The 23,471-nt window shown below is 33.3% G+C and overlaps 1 protein-coding gene across 1 annotated transcript in view; it reads left to right on the forward strand.

The window, feature by feature from the left end:
• Positions 1 to 415: 415 nt before the first annotated feature.
• The window catches only part of LOC140045186 (nuclear pore membrane glycoprotein 210-like), a 31,113-nt gene continuing 8,057 nt past the window's right edge, over positions 416 to 23,471 (forward strand). The window contains exons 1-34 of the mRNA XM_072089990.1: positions 416 to 585; positions 2,291 to 2,421; positions 2,814 to 2,945; positions 3,326 to 3,422; positions 3,542 to 3,692; positions 4,904 to 5,036; positions 5,699 to 5,827; positions 6,332 to 6,394; positions 7,794 to 7,900; positions 8,229 to 8,369; positions 8,494 to 8,637; positions 9,897 to 10,052; positions 10,555 to 10,663; positions 10,927 to 11,013; positions 11,122 to 11,270; positions 11,551 to 11,722; positions 11,950 to 12,170; positions 12,369 to 12,561; positions 13,176 to 13,282; positions 13,563 to 13,667; positions 14,593 to 14,694; positions 15,061 to 15,189; positions 15,791 to 15,918; positions 16,656 to 16,791; positions 17,329 to 17,391; positions 17,493 to 17,669; positions 18,101 to 18,313; positions 18,864 to 19,019; positions 19,383 to 19,474; positions 19,841 to 20,012; positions 21,120 to 21,292; positions 22,241 to 22,325; positions 22,584 to 22,713; positions 23,042 to 23,175. Coding sequence (XP_071946091.1) covers positions 416 to 585; positions 2,291 to 2,421; positions 2,814 to 2,945; positions 3,326 to 3,422; positions 3,542 to 3,692; positions 4,904 to 5,036; positions 5,699 to 5,827; positions 6,332 to 6,394; positions 7,794 to 7,900; positions 8,229 to 8,369; positions 8,494 to 8,637; positions 9,897 to 10,052; positions 10,555 to 10,663; positions 10,927 to 11,013; positions 11,122 to 11,270; positions 11,551 to 11,722; positions 11,950 to 12,170; positions 12,369 to 12,561; positions 13,176 to 13,282; positions 13,563 to 13,667; positions 14,593 to 14,694; positions 15,061 to 15,189; positions 15,791 to 15,918; positions 16,656 to 16,791; positions 17,329 to 17,391; positions 17,493 to 17,669; positions 18,101 to 18,313; positions 18,864 to 19,019; positions 19,383 to 19,474; positions 19,841 to 20,012; positions 21,120 to 21,292; positions 22,241 to 22,325; positions 22,584 to 22,713; positions 23,042 to 23,175 — 4,587 coding nt within the window. The remainder of the gene's footprint in view (positions 586 to 2,290; positions 2,422 to 2,813; positions 2,946 to 3,325; positions 3,423 to 3,541; positions 3,693 to 4,903; positions 5,037 to 5,698; positions 5,828 to 6,331; positions 6,395 to 7,793; positions 7,901 to 8,228; positions 8,370 to 8,493; positions 8,638 to 9,896; positions 10,053 to 10,554; positions 10,664 to 10,926; positions 11,014 to 11,121; positions 11,271 to 11,550; positions 11,723 to 11,949; positions 12,171 to 12,368; positions 12,562 to 13,175; positions 13,283 to 13,562; positions 13,668 to 14,592; positions 14,695 to 15,060; positions 15,190 to 15,790; positions 15,919 to 16,655; positions 16,792 to 17,328; positions 17,392 to 17,492; positions 17,670 to 18,100; positions 18,314 to 18,863; positions 19,020 to 19,382; positions 19,475 to 19,840; positions 20,013 to 21,119; positions 21,293 to 22,240; positions 22,326 to 22,583; positions 22,714 to 23,041; positions 23,176 to 23,471) is intronic.

Consider the following 23,471-nt stretch of genomic DNA (forward strand, 5'->3'; position numbering starts at 1 on the left):
GTGCAAAGGGCGATATTTTTGATTTGCCTTTTTTATTTCGTAATTTTCTGTATAATAATAAGCATAAGCATCATTGACGCATAATTAAATTTAATTCACCAAAAATATTTGAAAGCATTATTGTTAATATAAATAGCCATAACTTACGAAAGTTTGAAAAACTCCCGAAAAAATCCGTTAAAGCAGCAGCTGATATAATTAAGTACTTAAAAAATTGTTAATAAATCATTTTTAGAAAAAAAATTGATTTAGGTAGAAGAGAGGAGTAATCTCGTGTTCATATTATTATTTTTAAGAAAATGTGTGCTGTGGCAATTAAAAAAAAAAACTTGTTATCTTATAAATAGGTTACCGTTTAGGGCGCTGTTTCACATGAATCTTTTGTTTACAAGATCACTGAGGGCGCTGTGTGGCCATGTGCAAAATGGCGGTCGTATTCGATATTGGTCTTTTTCATTTGTTAATTTTTATGTATATTTCTTCCGGAATTTGCTATAAATTAAATGTCCCGAAAATACTACTGCCTTATCAAGCCACAAGGCCTATAAATTTTACATTACAAGCAACAGAAGGCTGTTTTACATGGTAAGGAACCGATCGCAATTGTTTGTGTTGAGTTACCGGTACGGTAGTAATAGTACTAGCCTTAGGCCTAACTAGGCCTAGGCCTAGCCTAACTAGGACTAGGCCTAGTAGTAGTAGGAATGAACCGCGAATGAAACTATGGCCTGAGGCCTAGCCGTCGTGCCTGTAGCGAACTAGGCTAGACAGTCTACTTTAGAGGCCTACTCTCCACTCCATTCATCCATCATAGGCTATATATTATATACTCACACACAGCACAAATTGTACCTCTCTGACTCTGCCAGAGAGGTACAATTTGGGCCAGTAACCCAGTTCATACAAAATTAGGCCCCTTCTTCTTCTTCTTCCAATTTAGTGCAAACTTCAGACTTGATTGAAGACTATAGCACTTTGGTGGGATGTGGTGCGAGTGAGTTAGTTTTCGTAAAGAACCCCCTTAAATGATTTAAAAGTTGGTGCCTTTACAGTTGATTCTGCTAGGATGTTCCAATCTCTTGATTGATCGATGATAGTCCCGACTTGAGCGTGGAATACTATATGCTTGGCTGTTTTCTGTGCGAGAAGGGGCAGTGAGGTTTTTGGTGCTTAAGTATTTGTCCATATCAATAATTGCAACAAGGTTGTTGTGTATCTTGTAGAACATTGATAGTCTTGAGAGTTGACGTCTTTCAGCCAGGCTTTTCCAAGATAGTTCGTGGAGCATTTTTTTTATTTATTCGGTATATAAAAATATATTACAAAACGACAGTCAAGGACTGAAATGAAATGTATTACAAATGACTAAAAATTAGTTAAAATTGCTATAAAAATAGAAACATCTTAATAAAATTAGATATCGTACCATACAATTAAAAACATACAAGAATAAAAAACCTTAAAACATTCACTTATTACATATCTAAAAAAGAGCTAGTGGTGCCTATTAATTTTATCCACCATGGTGGGAACTGGAGACGACCTAAGTCTGCTGGTTTTACAATGAGGTACTTCTAGAAAGCGGAATGAGGTACTTCTAGAAAGCATGGCACTGACACTGGCTGTACGTTCATATCTACTGAGAGTGAATCTTGCAGCACGGTGTTGAATTTTCTCTACTTTTTTCTTTAGGACATCTGTGTGGTGGTCCCAGACTACACTTCCATATTCCAGGATTGGTCGTACACGTGATTTGTAGGCTTGTTCTTTTACTTTGGGGTTTTTGATATTTATGTTACGTCTGAGGAAATTCAGTGTGTTATTTGCTTTAGCAGCGACGGTTTCCAAGTGTTTATTCCATCTGAGGTCATTGGAAATTGTTATTTTCTACACTACAGTAGATATCAATCAACAATACTAATTTAATTAACATTTAAATTAGGCCTAGGCTATACTAGAAATAGAAGGCCTAAGATAAGTTACTTCTACAGACATGCTTTTATACTGTATTATTGGCCTAGGCCTAATTATAATACTGAAAGTCTAAAGACCAACTTGTAGAAAATTATGATAACTTTTAAAATGTCAGTGCCATGCTCCACGAACTATATTGATTTTCTTAATTTTGCTCTTGTGTTGTTTTACTGGATGTCGACTGATGATACTGTCTGAGAGTTTTGATTGTTTGATTCAATTTATTTATTTTTTTTTTTTTTTAAATTTTCTACCAGCCTACAGGGTTAGTATTTTCATTTAAAGTAATTAATCTTTCATTTCTACTTGATTACAGGCGTTCAACAAAGCCAGAAGTAGCCTCTGTCCAGGCACTAGGTGACGAGCAATGCTCCAAAATGGCTTCCGTGACGGCACTTTCGATGCATCCATCTCGAAAAACTGCCATTATTCTTGCAGAGGAACAAGGTATGCTTAAGCTCTGTCTACACTATAAAAAAAATGTGATGTGCCCATGGACATGATGATAGCATATTTGGGCACATGGCACTTTTTTGTCTAGTTTGATAGTGTAGACAGAGCTTTATACAGTATAAAAACTTTGTTCATTGAAATTGCATACAATGCTACAAATTGCACTCCTCAACACATTTCAGTTTGTTCAGGATGTGCCTCGGTGTGCCATTTGTATCTTGGTTTGTTGAAGATAACCAAATTTAAGTCGGCTGTTGTGATAAATGAGTTAAAACGCTATCCCACACCTCAAAAGACAAGGCCTGTTAAAAAATATATATATATACAAAATAAATGAAATTACTACAGATAAAATCAGAAAAACCTTTAGTTTTACCATCTTACAGGTAGTGGACATATTGTACGCTGTGATGTTATAGTAGACACCATATACTCAATACATGTTGAAACAACAACGAGGGTGCTGTATCTTGATGAACCACCGGAAGAAATTGTTGTAAGAGGTCAAGACGACGAGGGTAAGGTCACCGAGTTTACGATGGTTACCAGGAGACAGTTATACAATTGACAATACTGATTGTATTCATTGTCTGTATAAATAATAGCTGAACAATATTCAACTAGAGTGCAGAACTATTTGTGAATTCATTTATTTCTTTATTTTAACATTAATTTTCTACCATAAAAGCAATGAAAAGGGGTACAGAACTCCTAGTTTTTGGTATTGCTATGCTATTAGTTTTACTATGGTTGTTGGGAATTTAACTATAGATATTTGAAAGTGAAAGTAATGCAAATTTCAGTTGAATTTTTAAACAATTTTTTTTTAAATAGCTTGAATTGTATTTTAAGACTTATTAGCTAAGATGTTTTATTCTGATATTTTTATATTCAATAGGAAATGTATTTAGCAGTTTGCAAGGTCTAGAGTTTGAGTGGAGCCTCATATCAGACTACGAGGGTGCGGAATTTCTTGAAGCTAACAATGTACTACGGTAAATCAAAACAAACTTAATTATTTAAAAGTTTGAAATATGCTAGTCAATATGTCATGTGCACTGTTCTATAGGAAATTTTAATAATTTTTCAATTTTAATGAATTTTAATTTTTTAGCATGGTTTCATTCCTTGAGACTTACTACATTCCACTTCCACATATTGCGGAGTTTGAAACGGGGGGAAAACAGGGAGATCGAATTCTGATAGAAGGAATTACTACTGGGTCAGCCAAGGTCAGCGTAAAACTTAAAGCTAGAGGATTTAAAGTGAGTTTAATAATTGTTTATTTTAAATTTAAACAGATTTAGTAGAAAATTTGAACCACCAGCAAGAATGTTATATTGTTTAGTCTTGTTTGTTGAGTATTACCACTAGCATTATTATTTTTAATTTATATATTTATTTGTTTAATAATTAACCAAAAGTTTATTAAAATATTGAGTGGAGATTCTCGCCTACTGATCCCAGAAACCGGGGTTCAAATCCAGTCAGATTATTATTATTTTTTTTTTAATATGTTCACTCCCAAAGACCAAACTTTGTTTATTATGTAGAGCTTCTTGTGTATTTGTTTGTTCTGTGTGCTGAGTTGCCAGCTTTTAGAAGGGTAGTTAATGAAATCACCCATTGAGAATACAAAATGAATTTTAAAATACTACTTATTACTTTTAGATATTAATAATATTTTATTAATATTTTGAATGTAGATAAACATGAACAAACATTCTTACTTCCTGAAAATGTATCATTTCAAAGAATTTGGTAACAAAGTTTGAAACAGGGCATTATAGTACATAATACCATAAAATCACCTGCTGCTGTTCATTGACTATTAACTGTATTCACACAGAGCTATCATTTTGGAAGATAAACTGAAGCAATTCATTCATATTTGATTGAAAGGTGTTAAGCTCTGTCTACACTATAAAAAAAAGGTGTGATGTGCCCAAATATGGTATTGATGACATCATGTCCATTTATGGGAACATCACATTTTTTGTCACATAAAATTTGATAGTGTAGACAGAGCTTTAAAGGCCTAGATTTTGAACTATTCTACTACTTAGTACTAAAATGCTTTATATCCTATTATCATTAACAGTACTGTAGTTTATTCATATCGCATATAGTAATTTGATATCTATAAATTAATAACAACACATATGAATCTATATGGAATACTATTAGATGTTTAAGTGTATAAAATCACTGTCAGATGTAGCCTGCTCATATCAGAGTGTGAGGTTTTTATAATTGATGGTACTGTATAATATACACAATTATTGATATTGATTTAACACAAATCAGTATGAAAAGTAATGTTGTCCTGGTGCCTCCGAGAATTTCATACCCCCATACGACATTTGTGGTAGGTATAGATGTTTCGGCAAAAAAAATGTTTTTTTTTACTTCAGTTGGCACAGTTGATTTTAACTTCCCATCCATCATTGTTGCTTCTATTTTTGTTGTTTTTTAGTCTGCAAATGCAAGTGTTGTACGGCTTATTGTCACTGACAACCTGATGCTTAATCCATCACATGATGTCTACATCCTGGTACATTCTCAAGTACAGTATCAAGTTGAGAAATTTCGACAAGGAAAGTTCACAGGTCAGCACCAAACTATGATCATCTGTGTTCACACTATGATTGTCTGTGTTCAAACTATGATCATCTGTGTTCATACTATGATTGTCTGTGTTCACACTATGATCATATGTGTTCACACTATGATCGTCTGTGTTCACACTATGATCATCTGTGTCCATACTATGATCATCTGTGTTCACACTATGATCATCTGTGTCCACACTATGATCATCTGTGTCCACAAAATGATCATATTGTGTTCACACTAATTGCAAAAGGAAGAGCCTATTTAAATATAATTATAACCTATTGAAGGCGTGGCCCGTATCCCATACGAGGCCTGTATATGTACGGTTTGACTTTTTGAGTCACTGAATTCCACTTTTTGAGCATTTGACCTTTGACCTATGTGAAAAAAGTACATTTCACACAACAATAAAACCAACAATTGCAGAAAGTTACAGTCATAAAATTTATTTTGCAGTTTTTCTTTGCATTTATCATGCTTAAAAACTAAGTATCATTTTAGGCTAAGTGAGTGGTGTTAAACAGTCATGAGTTAAAACCGTAGTACTAGGTGAGGGTCGAACCTTTCAATTAAAAAGAAGCATGCTTAACTACTAGGCTACGTCTCCACTACAAATTTTATTTCAAAAGGTTAATTGTCTTATCTTTTCTTGCAGTTCTTACGATGCCATCTTTACAATACCGTCTTGAATTGGCAAACACTAAGATAGCTTCGTTAGATGAGAAAACTTTAAAAGTGACCGCCCTTCAGTTGGGAACTACTGAAGTTATTCTTATTGATAAAAGTATCCTTTTTATTTATACAGTAGAACCCCCTATTAAGTTGAGACATTCAGGATCCAACAAAATGTCTTCTTAGTAGTCGTGTTTCCTGTATAGGGTTTGACTGTATTGTTAAAACATATATTTTTCCTTGTTCATTTCACAGTGTGTCCTCATAATAGAGGTGTCCTCTTGGGTTGTACTCTTAATTGAGGTGTCCTTTTAAAAGGTGTGTCCTTTTAATTGGGTGTCTTCTTAATTGGGTGTCCTCTGAATAGAGTTTCCCAAAGTAGCTATGTCCACTTTCACATCCTATAACCTATTATAACAGTTCATTTTACAATATATAATAATGTATCTTTACCTACCTACCCTACACATTTTAAATCTAGAAACCTAGAATGCAAGCTATAGCCTAACAAATAAATCTCCAATCTCCATTCCACCTCCCCTCTTCAATATTCAAATGTTTTTATACACTTTGTTCATTGACCATCCAAAGATAAGTTCTTTAATGATACCACCAGATGTAAAAGATCCAATTAGCCAACCATCTGCTGGAATACATGTGGTTGAACCAAAATTTTTAGGTATGTATACAGTTTTCAAATAATTAATTGACAAATTAGCTTTGTGTATTATGTAATTTGCTTAACACTTTGACTGCCAGAGGTTTTTCCAGTTAGAAACTGCCACCGCCAGCGTTTTTAGCCCAATTCTATGTTTTTATTAAAGCTGATTGAAACCATGTATGTGATCTGATTTATATGTAATTTAGACTAAAATAATCATAAAGATTTTAGCTTTACAATGGTACCAAGAACGATTTTTAAATCGCAATATGTAAATCGTAATAGTAAAATGAAAGTAACCCACTTTTTGAATTTTTCGTAGTTTCGCGCAAGAAAGTCGAGATATTCGCGATTTTGTGCAAGACATCACAATATGAAAATATCGCCCGGTGAGATCAACAAACAACGAAAAAGTTACTTACACGGCACCGATATAGGCCTATAAAAACAAGTTATCACTATCGAAAAATGTATTACATTTTATAAATCATAAATCTTACATCAATGTTTCGCCAAAATCCACATAGTAAAGACACCAGGCCTAGTTAACCAGGCCTAAAGTTGGTCCGGAACCGTTTTACGACTAGGGCTAGGCTAGCCTAGTACACTACTAGCCTAGGCCTAGGAGATAGTAAACTGATGATAATAACCATACCATTTCAAAATAAGTTTGTTGCGTGAAACTCGGTCACTTTCAGTAAAACACCAAAACAATTAGGGTATAGGCCTACATACAATAATAAAATTAAAGACTTCATATTGAAAATGACTCCATTATTTTTTATTCAGATAACAAACAAACATGTCAATCCACAAAAACCTTTGTAATGCTTCGGCGGCATAGCTAGCGCGCGACCGATACACAATGCGCCAAGCCATCGCTCTACGCGCTACTGTGATGCGCGGTGTTTGTTATTTCAACAGGTACCATTTTGACAGTCGTTCGTAACCAGATTAGTTACTTTTAAATTGTAAAATATTCACGGTCCAGACCGAATATAGTGTTCATATTTATAGTATATACCAATAATTAACCTATCTACCGGATTTCGTAAAAAAACGCGAAAAACGAAGATCTTCGTTTTTGGCAGTCAAGCGTTGTGTTTCCAAAAACGAAGATCTTCGTGTTTGGCAGTCAAAGTGTTAATATATAGCTTTGTGTATATTTGATTGTATATAATATGTACCTAATACTTTCGTAATTATAATTTAAATGTTACAAATATGGCATGAGGTAAAATATAACCTTTCATCATTCACCGAATAGGCGGCGCTGTTGCGACCGTTCAATAGTGCGTATTATTGCGCCTACAATTGTCCAATCAAATGACAGGAATTTATTCAGGTGAACATTATATAACATAAGTTAGTTACACAAGAAAGATATACTAGCATGTTTCTTTCTCTTTCGTCATAGGCTTTGTTGTTCTTCCTGGTAGAAACTATGTTCTACAGCTTGGCAATTACTATGAGATTCTTGTTGAAATATATGATCGCAACAGCAACAAAATCTTCCCATCAGATGTAAGTAAATAATGCTTGTTTTTAAATATCGAAATTTATTTATTGTAATTTTAAAAATAATTTACAGATTGAAGTTAAACAGAGGCCTAGAAAGGCCTATTTTGTTTACATTTGATAAAAAACAAGCATTTTAATAAACTATGGTTCTACAGAAAGTCCTCAACAACAAAATGATATCTGTCAATTTGATGGCAGATTTCTCAATTAAAGTAGAAAAATTATATATTACAAATTACAAGAAGACGGTTATTTCAGAAGTGATCTGGTTTTAAGAAGTTTTAGGTGGAAAATAAAAAGTATTATAAAATAATTCCCATTATGTTTTCAGAATATCCGTATGGAAGCTGTCTTTCCCGTGGAGTATTTCAAAGTTCTTTATTCCTCACATAATGGAACGTACCATCGGGTGCAAACACTGAAGAATGGTATGGCCGAGATTGCGGCAACGCTCATAGCTGTGTCCTTGCCTGTAAGTATTGAAAATAAATAGAATATTTGACTCCTTCACACCCTGCAAACATGAACACATTTTGTTAAATAATTTAGATATATTTATTTCGCAAGTTTATATTGAATTTTGCCGTTGTTTTTAGGATGGAAGTGTACAAAAGTTGAAAATACCAGTTGTCGGTAAACAAGAAGTCAATATCTACAAACCGTTAGTTGTGTCGCCCCCAGAGCTTGTGTTTCCATGGCAACCAAGATCAGCGCAATCTCACTATCAGTACAAGTTAAAGGTATTTTGTGATTTTCTTTTGCATTCATTGCTTGAATCCCTTTCATTTTCAATACTGTGTATATTTTTAGACATGTATTTCATGAAGATCAGAGCGCTGTGGACTTAGATGTTACACCTATTCAACAACATTCTTCTCCCCTAACGGTCACATTGTGTTATCGGCAGCCAACTACTGTGCCATTACGTCTGTCCACGACAGTGTGTGTGTGTGAACTAGTACACCGGGGTAACCCCCTAATCGTCTCGAAAGATGTACTAGGTTCTTTAAAGTGCACACTGCAGCCATGCTATAAGCTGTACTATAAAGCATTGTCTACACTATCACTTTATGTGACAAAAAAATGTGATGTGTCCATATATGGACATGATGATGTTATATCACTACCATATTTAAGCATATCATTACCATAATTTGGGCACATCAAATTTTGTTGTCACTTAAGCTTGGTTCCCACTAGAACACAATGCAAGGACGTAAGCCGCAACGTAATCGAATTGACCAATCCAAGCGATGGATTATTGAAACCGTTCCTTTTGATTGGTCAATTCGCTTGCTTTACGGCTTACGTCCTTGCGTTGCATTCTAGTGGGAACCAAGCTATAAAGTTTGATAGTGTAGACAAAGTTTAAGCTCTCTTGATTAATTGATTATTAAAATATTAAAGTGATTTTTACACTTTATTAGAAACATTGAACAAATTATTATGGTTTTAAATTTATATAGCGCAAAATACAAATAGTCTCTTTGCGCTGTTTAGCACAAGTGTGAAAATGAAAATGTTGATAATAATAAACCACGAAATAGCCTAAAAAAACCGAATAAATTGACCAAGACAACAGAAAAAGTCCGAAAATGGAATCTCATATCACCACACAGATGTTTCACTAACTTGTCAAGACAAGCTAGCTATTTATTCACAAGTTTCATAGTGATTTGAGCATCTGACTATCCTGCCTAACAAACAATAAAATGAATATAGTGTTTATGAAAAAATAATGAATTCGCACAGAACGAAACAAGTGAGTCTTCAAGTGAGCTTTAAAGATCGAAATGGAGGGAGACTCACGAATCACCAAAGGCAAAGAGTTCCACAATTTTGGAGCAGCGACCACAAAAGATCGTTCCCCACATGACTTCAATCAATTATTGCTCTTAAAAGATGCATCAGATAAATAAAGTATCAATTTCCTCCATTGTGCGATATCAGAGCATTCAGTGCATTGTTATTTACACTGAAAATGTTCTTAATTTCGTAGGCAACAGGTGGTACGGGAAATCACACATGGTCGTCGTCGGACAAGTTGGTCGCTAATGTGAATGTTCATGGTATGGTTACCACTGCAACCATGCTTGGAGAAACCACGGTAACAGCGGCAGATGTACGCAACAGTGCCCACACTGGGTCCAGCAAGGTTGGTTGTATAAATTGTATTAGACCATACTACTTAACATTATTCAAAGATACTATCAATATTTGTTACATGTGTGGCTATGTAAATTGAATGTTTGTATAATTTAACATTATGTAAATTAAGTCTGATATTTACCTATTTTACATGTCTAAATTTTAATTGGTTGATATAATTGGTCATTTTTTCTTTGTAAATAAAAATTGAACATGGTCAAGTTGTGGTTTGGTGGATGCCAGCTACCAATCCAAGGGTCCTGTGTTCAAGTCCTGTCATGTCAGGATTTTTTCTCATGACAAATTTCAACTCCACTCCCAAAGACTTGTAATAAAACTGTTTAAGAGCATCTTGTGTAATGTCTATGAACAGGATTGCCACCTGGATAATGAATGAATTCGCTTATGGTTACCTTTGGCAATTTGCCTAAATATATTTTTAAGTAAAAAACATTTTTACAGGTGTATTCATTTATGCAAATTAAATCAAATTTTTAACTATTTTACAGGTGTATGTATTGAGACCAATTGAGATGTTGTTCTTAGATTCAAAAGTAGAAGCTGAATTGGGGTCAACATTGGCTCTTCCACTTGCCATCTATGCACAAACCATAAAAGGTAACATAGCTCAGATATGATTCCATTCATATTGAAATTAGTTTTACCTTTTGGTAGGTGGCAGTATTGCAGAGTGGTCTAACTTGGAGCCATATATATGAAGAATTGCGACATTGAATTATAGATAGATGGATGGATTAGAAGCCATTTGACTGCTTGTTGATGATAAACTGACTGATCACCGGAGCTTAGCACCTTGTTGTTAGAATGCCTTGGAGAAAAAAAAGCTAATACCTTATTTTTGTCCTTTTGATTTTGTTTAGGTGGTGAGAAGAAGAAGTGCACAGACTGCAAGCTGTTACCATTAGAGAAACAACTATCAGATAATACAGTATTCAAAATAGTAGAAGGTAAGCCAAGAATTTGTTTGTTTTTGTTTAGAAAGATTTAAAAGTGAAGAAAAACATTATAAATGTCATGGGTCAATTTTCCTAAACAATAATTTGTTAATTTTTTAGATGAAGATACAGAAGTGACTGAGAGTGCTTGTACTATGCTTTTCCTGCGGGCTGAATCTATCGGTCACTCACGCTTGACCGTTACCTATCAACAAGGTGACACCAAACTACAAGCAACAGTCACCATAGCAGCATATGTGCCATTAAATGTAAAAATTCTGTATTTTAATTTGGACATTATTTAAAAATGAAAAAATTAATTAACCTTTCAGACACCCCTGTTAAGAAAACATTTTCCCACAAAACAAACACAGGGCAATATTTAGCACCCAACAGCCAACCATCTTTAGTTGAAACCCATATTAAAGAGAACACTTTGTTAGCTCTGAAGTTTTTCTACTGTATACACACTTATTTTGTTTTACCTTAAAAGGACTAAATAAATCACAAATACATAAATTAATCGCAATTTTCTCATTTTTCGTATAGGTTTTAGACCCTAGTGACGTAGCTGTGGTGAGTCTAGGCTCGTCAAAAAGACTGGTGCTTTCTGGTGGCCCACAGCCTTGGGTTCTAGACCCTTCTAAATACTATCGAAATCTTGTGCCGGAAAAACCAAACGCAGTGTCTTCAAATCATGTCAAGAGTGTGCGTGTGAATAGTAAGTAAAATTGTTGTACTAATTATTGATGCTTCCTTTATGTATTCAAAAGAGGAGAAATATAAGTTTTAATACTACTCTATATACACATTCTTCCATTATATGAACATTTTAATATTATATCATTGATTTTTCATTAAAAATTTAAATGAAATTTTAATCAGTTAATAGTTATTTATTATTATAATTATAAAATATTTTTTACACTTTTTTATTTCAAATTGAAGAAAATTACCATTATTTCGAGGTGACCTGTCTGGAGTTCTGTGAGCAGACGTTCACAGTTACCGTGGGAAACAATCCAGCCACTAAGAACCAGTATCCAGCTGTTGCCAAGACAACTGTTCAATTTGCCTGTGCTCCTCCTGCAACTCTTCACCTTCGACCTCAGATAACACAGCCAACACAAGATCCACCTTGCCCTTTGACCCTTGACTCTTCAAACCAGGTCAGTAGCAAAGTAATATGATATAATTAGGACAAACAAGCCACAATGTACAGTATATTCCACAATGTAAATTATTTAAATTTTAATTATTAATTTTGTTAATTCCACTTTTGTTCTGTAGGAAATAAACGGTAGATCTGTGTATTTAAATGTCACATTTATTATCAGACTGAATTTTGTAAATCATTTTATTTACAGATCCCAGTGCAAATGTCTGGCAAACTTGAGATACTGGTATTTGCGGCAGATAGCCTAGGACGTCAGTTTGATAATTTTACATCACTTGTGATTACCTGGGAATCAACAAATACTCAGTTTTCCATTACTGCAACACCACAGACAGTATACACTGATATCGACGGAGAAGTACTTGGATCAAAAGTATTGAAAGGTGAGACATAAGTGCTGTGTATACTATATCAAAATTCTGATCTGAGGTGCCCTTATATGGACTTGATGATGTCATATCACTACCATATTTGGGTATATATCACATCATATTTTGGCACATTACACTTTTTTGTCAAACTAGTTTGATAATGTAGACAGTAAGCTGATCTGCTGCTTTACTCGAGAAAAGGTTATCGGAGGTACTTTTACTTTCTTTTTTATGAATACAGGGGATTATTTATGGACTTTAAGTGAGCCTACCATAAGTAAATTAACCAATCATAATGCGATTAATCATCAGAGCGTTGCGTCTATGTTATTAGTGGAAACCAAACTTTCGTATGAAAGCTATTTTTAAAAGCCGATTTTCCACTAGGCGAATTTGTTCGCGCAAATCGAACACGCCAACTTGTACGCATGTGTATTCATGTTTACATCTTCCAAATCCTTCTCTACGCATGCGTATTAGCTGACGCCTTCGATTCGCACGAACAAATTCGCCTAGTGGAAAATCGGCTTAAAAGAGGGTATAATTGAAAGTAACGGGTGTATCTCACAACTGAATTTGTTTTTAAATTTGATTGTGTGTTTCATCTAATTTTGTCCTCTTGACAGCATATCAGATGGCAGTGTTAATGGCTAGGCCTGGTTCAGTTACACTAACAGCAACCACCAATAGTTACAGTGCTACATTGTTCAAGAAACTCGGTATTAAGCAAAAGGTATTGAAAAAATCTTATTTATTATTTAGTCCTATTTTAATTTTTATTTATGGGTCTTGGAATTTATGACCACTAGTTGCACAGGTTTTGCTCTACTTCAATCACTACACTTCTTTTGCATTCCTTCATACTTTATTAAAGTAGTTAGTATTACATAATAAAGCCAGAGGTTAAGTGTAAATAATAACTATATATACATTTATTTATTTTATAATGTACTACATTATTATTGGTAAAATTGTAATAATTTTTCTTTCATTTTTTAACCCATTTTTTCTAGGAGCGAATTGAACCACCTCTCAGTGACTTCTTAAGTTTCTTGTTGGTAAAGGAGGTGACCTTTGACCCAATAGATGTGACCATTTTTAACCATCCATCAAACAAGGTTTGTGATTGGTTTTCTGTCAATTATGAACTTTGATTGAATAAAGTTTATTAATTAATTGGTTCCCACTAGAAGCTCAATGCAAGTGATTTGACCAATTACAAGCAATGGATTATTCAAGCTGTTGCTTGTGATTGGTCAATTTGCTTACATGGTTCTACATCCTAGCATTGCGTCTAGTGGAAACCACCATTATAAATGAATTTAAAGGATCATTCAATATGTCATTGGACATGATTCCATCTCTTTCTTTCTATGATATTTAATAAAATCAAACAGTTGTCATTAAAGATGTATTGTCCCTTTGACTAATTCCAAAAAAATAAAAAATAAAAGATTTCGAAAAAAGGTGGGTCATTTTGAAGTATCATAATAGTTATTAACTATCACCAAAAATGTTTCGAGAAAAAAAAATGTTAACTGAAATACATACGTTTTTTTGTTACAAAAATAACTTTGACTTCCAGTCAAAGTTTTCAATCAAAACATATCCCATAATGAAACGCGCTTGTTTGGCTACTCTGTATGCATAATCATAAAACTTCCTCATGATCTGTGTGAAAATACCTTCTTAACCGTGACGAGTTGTAAACAATCCTAATTTAGCATATGCATAATGCGTACTCATGGTTTGAAATCTTTGTTTACTTTCGCTCGTGACGATTTTCCAGATGAAATGTAATCAAACTAATTTACCTGTTAATTACGTAAACTTGTTGTTTTTGGCTCGAATTTTCGACTTAAAGTGAAAAACTTTAATATTACTTTGATATGGCCACTTTAAATTTAGAATATTTTGACCTTCATTTTTTTGTGTTTCAAGGGACAATACATCTTTAATAATTCTTGTCACATTAATAACATCTTGTGTCTACCGTAAGTTACATTTGCATATAAATTCGTTCTATTTTTCATTTCTTTTCAGGCAATGTTGAAGATCACTGGTGGATCTGGTCACTTCCTTATAAAGGAAAGCGCTAAAGATATAACATCTATTAAATACGATGACAAGAAGAGAATTGTAGAGGTAATTATTTCTAGAATACATGCAATAGTGAAGTTGATTTCAGTGTGCTTTTTAGTACAACAAATATCTTGTACCTACTAATATGACATCTCATACTTCAGATAGGATGTAAAGCTGTCGCACCTGTGTATATACAGTGCGCATTAAAGTACTTTGTACAGTATTCTTGTACTTCTGTGATGTAAAGCCATTGGTCCTGTATACATATTGTACAGTGTACATAACTTCAGATGGAATGTAAAGTCGTTGATTCAAGTGTATGTTAAAGAACTTGTACTCTAATGAAAAGAGCTGGAGCTGGAGCTCCCTGTATAATGTTCGTCTTTAGAAATAAACAAATATTTTTTATTTCTTGTTATTATTTAGGTATCTCCACAAAATGATGGCATACAAACGGTCACTGTGCAAGACCTTTGTATTGAGATGACCCGCCAGACCTCAGCTAGAGTTCAAGTAGCAGGAATAGACAGTATTGAATTATCAGTTGTAGATAAAGTAATTCTTTTTTTATTATTTTTATATTTTATTCTCCAAGGTTATACATTATCTTAAAGATCTGTACTCTCATTTCTGAATGTGCGTTTAATTATATCTATGGAGCACAGACAGGAAGCTAGATATAAAATCCATATCTATTTTTATTCAGTTTTGGGTGTAGGAATAACAAAATCATCCCTTGGTAGCACGGGTTGATACGGTGCAAGCAGGTAATCTGGAAAGTCTACATTCTGATGCTTTACCAAGAAAAGTTTTAAAAGCTATGCAACCAACCTGATATCTTGCGCAATATATGCATCTTAATAAAACCATATTTAATTGAAAAGTCACCAACGAAACTGTTTGTCAAATAGATTAGTTTAGGCCTAATGTCGAAAAAAATGTAATTTTCAACAGATGCACATTACTATTTTGATGATGCCCTCTTGAAATGTGTTAATCACATCAAAAGCTGGTACACCTTTGCTTTGGTTACTCAGAAAAGATAACCAACATTAATGTAACCAGACTCAAATTTGGTAAAAAAAATTGTTTAAACTCACTATTTTCTAAAACTAAAAGAATTCATTACGTTTACTTGATCCTCAATTTCCTTTAGGTTCAAGTTGAGCATGAGGTCATGGCTAAAGTGCATGTACTTGACGCATCAAACAATCCACTAGTCGCATCTGTTTCAGAACTTGTTGGGTTGAAGCTAACTGCAGGCTCTGAAATCGTCTCCATCAGGTTTGTACAACATTCCTTAAGCTTGTTTACACTATCAAACTTTATGTGACACGCCCATATATGCACATGATGATGTCATATCACTACCATATTTGGTCATATTACTACCGTATTTGGGCACATTACAATTTTTATGTCAAACTAGTTTGATAGTGTGGACAGAGCTTTAAAATACCATCCAAACAACACTACCTGTAAATGTGTTGATCAGTCAAGCTTAACTTTTAAATTATCCAAAAATAGATACCAAGGCAATCTAACAAAAGGACACTGAGCTCGCCTTGCCAAGATAGGAACTATTAACAGTCCTTTGATCTTAGGTCTTAGGTTAGGTGTGACAAATACCAACAGTACTGTAGGTACATATTCTCGGCAGCACACGGTGCAGCTACACATAAATCCTTTCATCTCGGGAGCTTTACCATCCTGTTGAAATTGCCTTGTAGACACTAAGATGCATTGTTAGTTACTTCCAAGTATTCCTTCTCTAATACCAACACTGGCCATTTTAATCATCCTTGCACACACTGCACACGATCATTGCCCAATAAAAAGGGATTTCTTTTGCATGCATTTGTAGCAGCCAGAACTTAACTGTACCCACGTAGTCATCCGTACACAATGGACAGCAAAAGAAGATTTTTTGTTTAAATGACATTTCTGAACTTTGTTTTAGTATATTACATTTTTTTTAATCCTTTTTTTTAATTATTTTTCTTAACATTTTTGTTTTCTAGGCCATTTATTCATACCTCATCTGACCCCAATGTGTCGCAGTTTGTTATTCATGGTAGAAACCTAGGCAGCACTAACCTTGTAGCCTCTGCATCTATACATGATAGGCAGATCAACAGCAAGGTTAAGACCATACAGGTTAGAGAAGTATTAGTAATTGATAGAATATTGTACTTTAGTTGATAATACAATATTGAGATACAATACATACTCTATCGAAATACATGCGGGCATTCTGCCTTTAAATCTGTTGCAAACACAAAATGTGGGGAGCCCTCATAAAATAAGGACAATGTTAAAATACAAGAAGAAAATTATAATAAAATTTTATAATAAAAAAAAGATATTTCAAAATAAAATAAATCTTAATTTTTTAAGTTTCGGGCAAGAGTTGTAAAAAGACTTCTCAAACCCAATTAATTTTTAGATTTGTTTGTTTTATGTGTTGCTCTTCATAAATATATAAACAGGATGACAGCAAGAGGAAAACCCTATAAGCTTCCGACATTTAAAGAAAAAAAACAGACATAAAAAATCTTAATTAATAAATAAATCTTAATTAAGTTATAAATTGCATTTATGTTTGTGAAGTTGTATTGAGTTTAACATTTGCGTTTAATTTTATTATGTTAGACTTTTGAAATGGTTTTAAAATTTTTTTTTCATGCCTTGTAGGTATTTCCTCCTCTTCGCCTCAACCCAAGAAACATCACTCTGCTAGTTGGATCATTGTTTCAGGTATTTATTATTTCAAATTATGCGAAAAAACATTTTTTAATATTCCACTTATCTTTTTTCGAAAAGTTGTATTAATCAAAAGGATTTTTAAATTATTTTAGGTACGCAGCACGGGTGGTCCTCAGCCACAGTCGCTAGTAGAGTTCAGCATAGGCCAGCAACGGATTGCCAGCATCAGTAGTAGTGGTATTGTGGAGGCCCTCAATTTAGGCCATACACGAGTTACAGGAAAGGCTGTTGGAAGTGATGAAAATGGTGGAAGTGTTGTTTATTCTGAGGTACGAGTTATAATTGAATTTTCTAACTAACGTTTAGGCTCATACAAGCCCATATTTTCTGCAAAACCTATTCTCAGTTACATTTTTAATTAATCAAGGTTCTTGGTTATCAGGTTTTCTTTTCAATGATGATGATATGAAAACATGAATCCCTGGGCTTACAGAATCAGTTGCCCTCAGTGCAAAGCAAACCAAAATGAATATAGGACAAATAAAAATGGTTGGTCCCAATGGGCAACCAATGTTTTGCATCAGTGTCAGTCACCAAGAAATTAAGAGGGCAATACATTCTCAGATACTAGACAATTAACAAAATCTATTTTGATTTTGCATTACGTTAAGTCTGAAATATTCAGTGAAATGAATATACATTAATAAACAATTTACAGTCAAATAAATAAGTAACTTTTCTTTTGTTTTATTTTCTGCAGGATTATGTGGACGTGTCCGTAATTAGCCTGGAAGACGTCCGTATATCTGCACCACTCCTTCGGTTACAGACACAGTCTGAAATGCCTGTGTACGCAACAGGCCTATCAGATAGTGAGTCACCGTTTACCCTTGGCAGTACTACTCCTCCTCTACTCTTTGAATGGAGTGTCAGCAATGAGGATGTTATCACTGTTGAGCCTGTATTTGCCCAGGTATGTGAATTTACCTCTTTCTTTATTTTGTTTTCTCTTGTGATAAACAACGGATATTAAAATGAATACACAAAATAATGCTAATAGATAATATTTTGGTATTGTGTTAAAAATCCCTATACATGATAAAACAAGGAATATCTCTTTTTTTGTCAAAAAATAATATATTACATACTCAAATTATGTTTTGTCAAACGTTTTACGAAACGAAACATGAAATAAATAAACCAAACAATACATCATTGTAAAATTGAGTTAATTTATGTTTAATTATCAGCTATTTTTAATTGGAATTAAATCTGGATTAAATCCTTTTAAAGAGACACTTTCCCAAGACACAAATGAGAGTTATATGTTTTGACATTAGGGCTAATCCGTATTTAGAGGATACCCCTATTAAAGGGACAGTAAGATGTCCCCTTAATGGAGTTCTATTGTGTATGCAGACAACTTATTTCAAAATTGTCTCCAGCAGTAAGTTTGTAGTATGCCTGTTTTCTATATTATTATTATATATATTATATAAGAATTGTTTTTGTTTGTACTATAGAGTGGTGTGTATTATAAAGCACAGCACAATGTTGCAATGAGAGTGCGTACGAGGAACGCAGGGGAGGCGTTGCTAAGATTGCGAGTATCGCAAAGTCCTGGAGCTTTTAACCAGATATCAAACAATGCAGTGCTTGTCGATGAAGTTCAAATTCAGGTATGTGACATTCTTTTTGTGGTTTTCATCAGTTAACATCGGTTTTTATGCAAATGAGTGAGCTCAGCACTTAACTATTATACAAATAATAAATGTTTATTACTGCAATGGAGGAAAATCATTTTACCGAATGAAATTATTTGCCCCATTTCACAAATATAAAACATTTATTAAACATTTTAACAAGAGGCCTACACCATTCGAGAAGGCAGAAATCGAAAAACACACAGAAGAAACTTTTTGATTAAGAATAGGGAATAATAATCATTCAGATATAAATAAAAAACTTATTGTCCATATTGTTTCGCTTTCTCAGTAAAAAACAAAACTAACAGAACCGATTTTACTATCATTGTTTTTCAGGTCTTTGAAAAGCTTTCCCTAACACATCCTACAAACTGTGATAGTACATTCTTGATGACCCCAAACACAAATGGATTGATCAAAACAAACAGGTATGGTACAATATTGATTGGTGAAACAGAAACCATACATTATAATTTTGCTCATTTTAAATGAATAAATGTGTGTATGTTAGAATTTTTCTCATTTTCACCGTTTCTTGTTTAAAAGAATCAATCATTTTATTTATTTTACTTGTTTATTATACAAATATAAGATTGTTTATTGTTACTGTCTACACTATCAAACTAGTTTGACAAAAAAGTGTGATGTGCCCAAATATGGTAGTAATATGACATCATCATGTCCATATATGGGCACATCACATTTTTAATCACATAAAGTTTGATAATGTGGACAGAGCTTTAAGTTCATTTTGCATCAAATGTTCTTATAATATTGTTGTAATTATCTTTCAGAGATGGGTCTGCTACTATATCTTACAGTATTCTTGGTGACCAAGCATCATCTATTGTCACTGTCAATCATCAGGGTGTAGTGACGTCCAGTGATGCCCTTGGTCAAGTGTCCGTGCTTGTCGTCGCACATGAACGGTTCGGATTGAACCAGTCAACCATTGTTCTTGTAAAGGTAAAAATAACTTTATCCATAATATTGTATTTTAGAGAACAGTTTCCTCTCAATGATCTATTTTAGTATTTATATTGTATCTTTTTGCTTTGTTAATACAATGTCGCTACATTGTAATATTCATATATATTCTTGGTAACAATTTTATTTAAATTTGTCATTTTGTTGTTTTTTAATATTTTCATTAATACAACTTTTATCTTATTTGCTTTTTTCTTATACTATGACAATATTTCATTATCACCTTTCATCTCAAAGTACTGTTAAAGATATATTGTCCCCCTAAAAAAATATTTTTTTTTATTTTTTTGTTGAATATGTTATTTTAATGTCACATAATAGTTATTCACTCTCACAAAAAATTGGGTCTGAAAAAAATTTATTTACCTGAGAAAAATGTAATTTAAAGCAAAAAATGGTCAAATTGTCTGGAGGACAATGAGTTTTTGGGTAATTTAACTGTTTATTTTGTCTTTTTATAGGGAAATAATTTTTTTCCCCCCGTTTTTTTTTCTTATGGAAGTGAACAACTTCATTAAAACTGCAAAATGGCCTATTCAAAGTCCGATTTTAAAAATCTTTATTTTTCATGATTTTGGGAGACAATACATCTTTAAAGATGTATTGTCTATATTTTTTTTGAGTGGAGCTGTGGCTTGGTGGGAGTGGAGCTGTGGCTTGGTGGTTATGATGCTTGGCTACCAATCTAAGGGTCCTGGGTTCAAGTCCTGTCATATGTCAGGGTTTTTTCTCACGACAATTTACAACTCCACTCCCAAAGACTCAATAATAAGTCTTTGTTTATGTAGAGCATCTTGTGTATATGTTTGTCTTGTGAAATTATTAAATAGTTTATCCATCCTGTAATTGGCGGGTTACTCGCTGTTGGATGAGTATGAAATAAAATAAAATAAAAATAAAATAAAATAAAATTTATTCCAGTTTTTGGGCACATTGAATAATTATTATATGACATTAAAATGGTATATTCAGGAGGAAAAAACAAAATTGAGGGGGGGGGGGACAGTCACAATATGTCTTTAAAGAACATTGATATTAAGAAGTATTTTATTTTATATATATTTTTATATATCTAATTATGTTCAGGTGAAGCCTGTCTTGTATGTCTACATCAACTGCGATACAAAGTTAACGACCACAGACAAGAAACTACACGTCTTCCCAGTCGGTCTAAATTTAGAGTTTTCAACAAGTTTTTACGACAACGTTGGTGCCAAGTTTGACTCAACTAACATTAATGTTGAGCATCGACTTAATAGGTTCGTTATTTTTTATCATGTTCATTTAACATGTCATACAAAGTAATTGCTGTTTAGTCATGTGTCATAAAAAATAATTGCTAAATGTGTCTGTGAAATATCAGTAAGTGGATATAGGCCATTGCTTCTGAAATAAAGTAAAGATTTCCCTTAATATATAAAAAATTATTGTCTTTGCTCAATTGAGCTTTGTCAGAAATGATCCTGTAACTGGGTCATTCCATCTCAGTTCACCAAAAAAAAAGATGCATTTTTAAACCCTACATCCTTCAGTTTACATGGAGTTTCGCCAAATTTTCAAATTTTAACTTCATCAGACTAGTCTTTGAGATATTGCAATTTAAATTTTTCATTTTTTTTGGCGGAAAATGTTGCGGCCGCCACATTTCAAATAGCCATATCTCTAGATATACAGGTTTAATTTTGAAAACCAAGGTATTTTTGTAAAATAAAGATTTAGTATTATTGTGTTTTTGTGTACTCTTGTATTGGGTGAAACTTGGAGTGATATTTTGACCGTGAAATTTACGTTGAAAGGAGGTATGGTTTAACTGATTGGGTGATCTGAGATGGAATGACCGAACTGCAACTAGATAAAATGAATTGTACATCCCTTTGTTTCTAAACATAGAAAAAAAATGTTAATGATGTTGTGTGAATAATACTCTGTGATGGTCATGATAGGCATTAAAATAAAAAGTGAGATTTTTAGATTTAGCACACATCCTCAAATTGTGACCCACTCGCTGTTTTTTGTCATTATGTTATCGTCTTGTACACAACAACTTAAAAATAAACAACTACATAAATTTCTATTTCTTGTTGCGTTTGGATAAATAAATGTAAACTGGTAAACTGGAATTTAATTATATTGAATGTTGAAGGTACATGTATTGTAGAATGTAAAGTACCTCTAGCCTGTGTTTTAACTGTGTTCTTTCTTTCAAGGTATGACCTCTTGCAACTTCAGCCTGGTGTGGTTAACATTTCTTTTGTTGCTAGAGTCGCCCATCAAGGAAGCTCACTGTTTAAGGTAAATATTAAAAATGATTCTGCGAATACTCAAAAGATATTAGTATATTATCACGTCATTTAAGGGGGTTCTTTACGAAAACTAACTCACTCGCACCACATCCCACCAAAGTGCTTTAGTCTTCAAGTCTGAAGTTTGCACTAAATTGGAAGAAGAAGAAGAAGAAGAAGTCATAAAAACAAGAGGTAGCTAATATCTCTTAAAAAGTCCAACCTAAATTTGAAATAAATTGTTAACATTTTTTTAATTGACTTTCAGGTTTGGGATCAAAGGAACCCAAGAATAGAAGATTATGCCAGTGTAGCAGTTGGTAGTATTATCACATCGGAGCAGCCAGTCACATTTGGGGATGTTCTCAAATTTACAACTCCTCTTCTTACAGGAGAAGGTAATTATTTATTTGTAAAAATGTATTGTTCCCCAAAAACATGAAAAATGAAGATTAATAAATAAAGACTTCAAAATAGGCTATTTTGCAGTTTTAAAAATAATTAATAAATTCCGTTGAAAAAAAAGATAATGTAAAAAGTTAAATTCAACCAAAAACCCTAATTAGTTTTTTCAGGTAAATAATTATATTTTCGATTCAATTTTTGGTAAACGAGAATAACCTTTATGTGGCACTAAAATAGCATTTATCAATTAGTTTATTGTATATTTAGGCTATCTTGTTTTTGATTTTTTTTTGTCTCATAATAATGGTCTGTGTTTTACAGGCCAAAGAGGAACATGGTCATCATCTGACCCCTCAGTCTTAAGAATCAACTCCGATGGTGTAGCCATAGCTACTGGTCCTGGCACAAGCACATTAGAACTTAATCTTGCCGATGGCTTTGTAACTCAGGGACAGGTATGTCTAGAAAGGCTAAATTGTTTGAAATACAATTTACTGATTTATCACAAATAACATGTAACCAAACAAATTGATTTATAGACTTCCTCATATTTGTAATCCAATACCCTGCAAACTGATGACAGACATTTGTAAATATCCAGAAAATTGATAATAAACTTCCCAATATTTTTTAATCAAATAGCCTGCACACTGAGTATGTGTCCCAAAAATCTGAGTATATCCCTCCCAAAATTTGTAATCCATTAGCCCTAAATTTTACGATAGACCTCCTCAAATTTGTTAATGATTTG

Source organism: Antedon mediterranea, chromosome 3 (genome assembly GCF_964355755.1).
Source record: "Antedon mediterranea chromosome 3, ecAntMedi1.1, whole genome shotgun sequence".
Lineage (NCBI taxonomy): Eukaryota > Metazoa > Echinodermata > Crinoidea > Comatulida > Antedonidae > Antedon > Antedon mediterranea.